The 3,748-nt window shown below is 36.8% G+C and overlaps 1 protein-coding gene across 1 annotated transcript; it reads right to left on the reverse strand.

Annotated features, from left to right (window-relative positions):
- Positions 1-333: 333 nt before the first annotated feature.
- On the reverse strand, positions 334-1,137 carry LOC128658279 (uncharacterized protein F54H12.2-like). Its single transcript, XM_053712814.1, has one exon. It carries the CDS (start codon positions 1,135-1,137, stop codon positions 334-336), a length of 804 nt encoding a protein of 267 aa, XP_053568789.1.
- Between the last annotated feature and the right edge of the window lie 2,611 nt (positions 1,138-3,748).

Here is a 3,748-nt window from a genome sequence, read left to right on the forward strand (position 1 = left end):
GACCACACACCACAGAGAATGTATCTTGTATCTGTTTATTCTGAAATACTATCCATGTTGTATTCCTTTTTAAAAACTTTAAAAATGATTTAGGAAACACGTTGTTGTATGGTGAGATTCCATACCAATCAAAAAAATAACCAACACCCCTTTGATCGAATTAAAATGGTTCCCAATGTTCACCAGCACGTGTGGAAGGGTCTGTGTTAATAATAAAACCTATAGGTCTATTTCTTAGTCTTTGTTTTGGTAATAAATCACACGGGTATACACCGTCAAACACTGAACGTGTATAAGGATCTTTGGTTAGGATCCTTGTTATTTCCAAAGTGTTTATAGATAATCGTACAAGACTTCTCTTCTTTGACTAATTTCAATAATATTATCAAATACACTATAAATAATCATATTAATTGTTCTCTCAAGCGGTATTGAAAATCGGATTTCAGATCTGAGATTACCACTGCGTATAAGAGAGTAGTGCGAACCACACTCTTGATCCGGTGGCAAATCAAAGGCAAAAAGTGTGTAACCACGTACATACTCCTCTCTATTAATGAGTATTCCAGCATCAGAATTTTGTTTCCCAGCGATGTTGACTAATGATATGTATTCACGTATAGCGTTTCCATTTTCAAAGTCTGGTTGAAAAGGTTTTGTTGGTATTTGTTCACCATCCAGATACAAGGCTGCAAAATTCACATAGTTATGTTTGAAACATAAGGGATTCTTGTCATAAGCGCCAGAGAAAGCGTCGTTATCAACAAATCCAATAACAACGGTTTTTGGTAGTTGTCCAAGAAATACATTTTCCTGATTGCAGACACGCGAGCCAGCGGCCACTGAATAGACCTTTAAACCGACTCTGTCCAAAGCGTATTTTGCATTTCCTGTTAACAGTCCTTGCGCATGGCCTATGCGTACAGCCGGAGATATCTGCACTCTTTTGACAAAAAGAAAGTCATTTAAGATTTGAACTTTGTACTGTTCTGCTTCAGCGCTCATAATAGAAAAAGCATCTTTATTCCTTATAAGTTTTATTTTCAGATCGAGTCCATTCAATAACAATTTTTCTTGGAAAAACAGATCACTATGTAGGTGACCTAGCAATTCAATAGTTTTACCACGCTCTAACATACGTGCTCTCTTTACAAAACCACTATTATCACCATCTAGTTCACAATTATCGTGTAACCCTGCGGCATCTTTATAAAACAATCCTGCTGTAAATTGTGTGGATAAAGCATCTGAGCTGCAGTTGGGAATTGTTTCAATGTACCACCGGCTTAGCGTATAGGTTATTTGATTGTGAGATGAGTCTGTCTCCTAATGTCACATCGACTTGGTTAAACAGCGTGGCATGTGGATAGTTGATAAGGCTAACGCGTGCTGCAGCAGGCGGCGCTGTATTGTCTTGTTTGACTATTTTACAGGTTATATACATCAAAGTGTTGTTCAGGTCAAAATAATGATCGCCGCTTCCTGCTATATAAAATTCCAGGGGTGCATTTTCAGTTATAGCTGTGAGTGGCTGTATTTCAACATACAGTGATTTTTCTATACCCGTTTGTGTTGGCTGTATTTGAAATATGTTGAGTTCTGATTTGGTACATTCTAATGATCCGTTGTGTATGAAAGCCATATTTTGATCAGTATTTCTAAAAGATGTCATCCACTGAGCGTCTTGATGTTTTCTGTTTCTTTTTGGGTCTGTGTATCACCTTTTTGCTTACGAATTGTGATGAAATTGGTGGAAAAGTAACTCGACGCTTCCTTTTTGGTTTTCTCTTGTTACTGATATAAACAACACCAGAGCCCTCTTGTGGACCGCTATTCATTTTATTCATAACAGCAGTTGAAACACGACCCACAACATCCTTTGCTATACCTTGTGCCGCTGTTTTCATATGCAGTTTCACTATACCTAGTCCACGTCGAAAAAGTGGGACAGCCATCCTAAAAAGATTACGAAATATACCGCCTAATCCGCGGCCGTACATGTACGAACTACCGTGAAAACCTGGTAGACCATTACCAGCTTGTGTTCTATAATAATTACTGTAAACGGTCGGGTCACCATAAACCTTAACAGCCACCTTTCTTAGTACAAGTTGTTCTTGCACGGCCTAAAGTGCAGCTTAATGATCACCTTTCCAAATTTAAACCCCACGTTCTTGTTCTGATTGTTCTTAATTTCAGTTGTTATACGATCAAAATGATGATTGTTTACAGGTATGTAGTCTGGCTTGGTGTACCGTTGAGTGATGATTTCATTATTGCCACCTGTAATTTCTACTGTTCTTAGTAATGGTACATATCCGTCACCCACACGTTGATGTTCTATGATGTCTGTATAGATAAAGAGTGTGTAGAAGCCGGCATTTATATCGCAATATATTTTGCCGCCATCATTCTTTACACCTTGATTGTTAATACCCAATATATGCGCCAACCTTTCTGAGGTTGAGATGGTAGAGTTGCCTAAGATACGAACAGCACTTCCCAGTTCGTCGTATTTAAGCTTTACATCTATGTTAATGGTTTGGAGAGATACTCATTTTTCATTGATAGCTTTTATTAATTCGCTTATATCTTTATAATAGCCGGCTTTTATGGCTAACGGCGTAGTGAATTTGTTTGGTGCTGTAACAATTATTCTAGAATCAGCGACATCTAGGGTGTCCCAGGTATGGGGGTATTGTATCTCCGTCAGAGCTACTTCCCATTCACCCCGTCAATTATAAATATTTCATCTATGAAATTTGGTTCATAACCTTTTGTGAACGTTCCCTTATGTTTCGAAATCCTGACGTGGTCACTGATTTTTAAAACAGGTTTAACCTTTTTAGTTTTTGGTGAGGAGCCGTAAATATTTTTCCAGACGACGAGTGAATTTTCTTGCGTCACTTCTACCGGTTTACAACGTATGGTTCTGTGGTATGTATTATTATAACTATTAATTAATTTGTTCAATATGTTTATATATCTGTGAGTGTTGTGCTGTGTAAAATAGCTCCACATTCTAGTCTTTAAAGTACGGTTAAATCGTTCTACGATTGCTGCTTTAACACAGTTGTTTGCGACAAAATGTTGAATTTTAAATTTTTTCAATAACTTCTGTACGGTTCCATTTAAAAATTCTTTGCCCTTATCAGTCTGTATTTTCATAGGTATACGGCCATCTGTGAATATTGTTTCAAACCCCTTTGCGATACTTGGTCCAGTTTTATTATGTAATGCAACGCCCCAAGCGTATTTAGAAAAACAATCTATAACGGTTAGAATATACTTTATACCATCATTATATTTATGGTAGTCTATCATGGATACCAGGTCAGCTTGCCATTGTATATCTAAAGAAGGTGTATATATTTTATTTCTTTCAAAATTACGCCTGACCGGTTTATGTAACGTATAAACATCTTGCTGATTTAAAAATGTTACAATTTTTTTTCTGTTGAATCCATATTTTTTAGATGTTTTGTACAGATTTTCAACACCGCCTAATGACCCGAGGTTTGTAGGATCATGATATAATTCTCTTAATACAAGTCCGCTGTGTATGTTAGCAGACTCCATTCTTTAGGCGGTATACAGCGAATTTTCATAAAACATTGATTTTTATGGTTTTTTTGTTTTTTATGGTTAAAAAGACATGTCCTAACATGTCGTGTAACATTGACACGTGTTATTAGCAGTGACCTAATCTTGTGTAAGGTGTGTGAATAACAAGCTGCTAATTTAACGT

This window comes from Bombina bombina, chromosome 4, assembly GCF_027579735.1.
Source record: "Bombina bombina isolate aBomBom1 chromosome 4, aBomBom1.pri, whole genome shotgun sequence".
Lineage (NCBI taxonomy): Eukaryota > Metazoa > Chordata > Amphibia > Anura > Bombinatoridae > Bombina > Bombina bombina.

Coding starts and splice junctions, on each gene's coding strand:
- LOC128658279 (XM_053712814.1), bottom strand. CDS start 1,137: ATGTTAGAGCGTGGTAAAACTATTGAATTGCTAGGTCACCTACATAGT.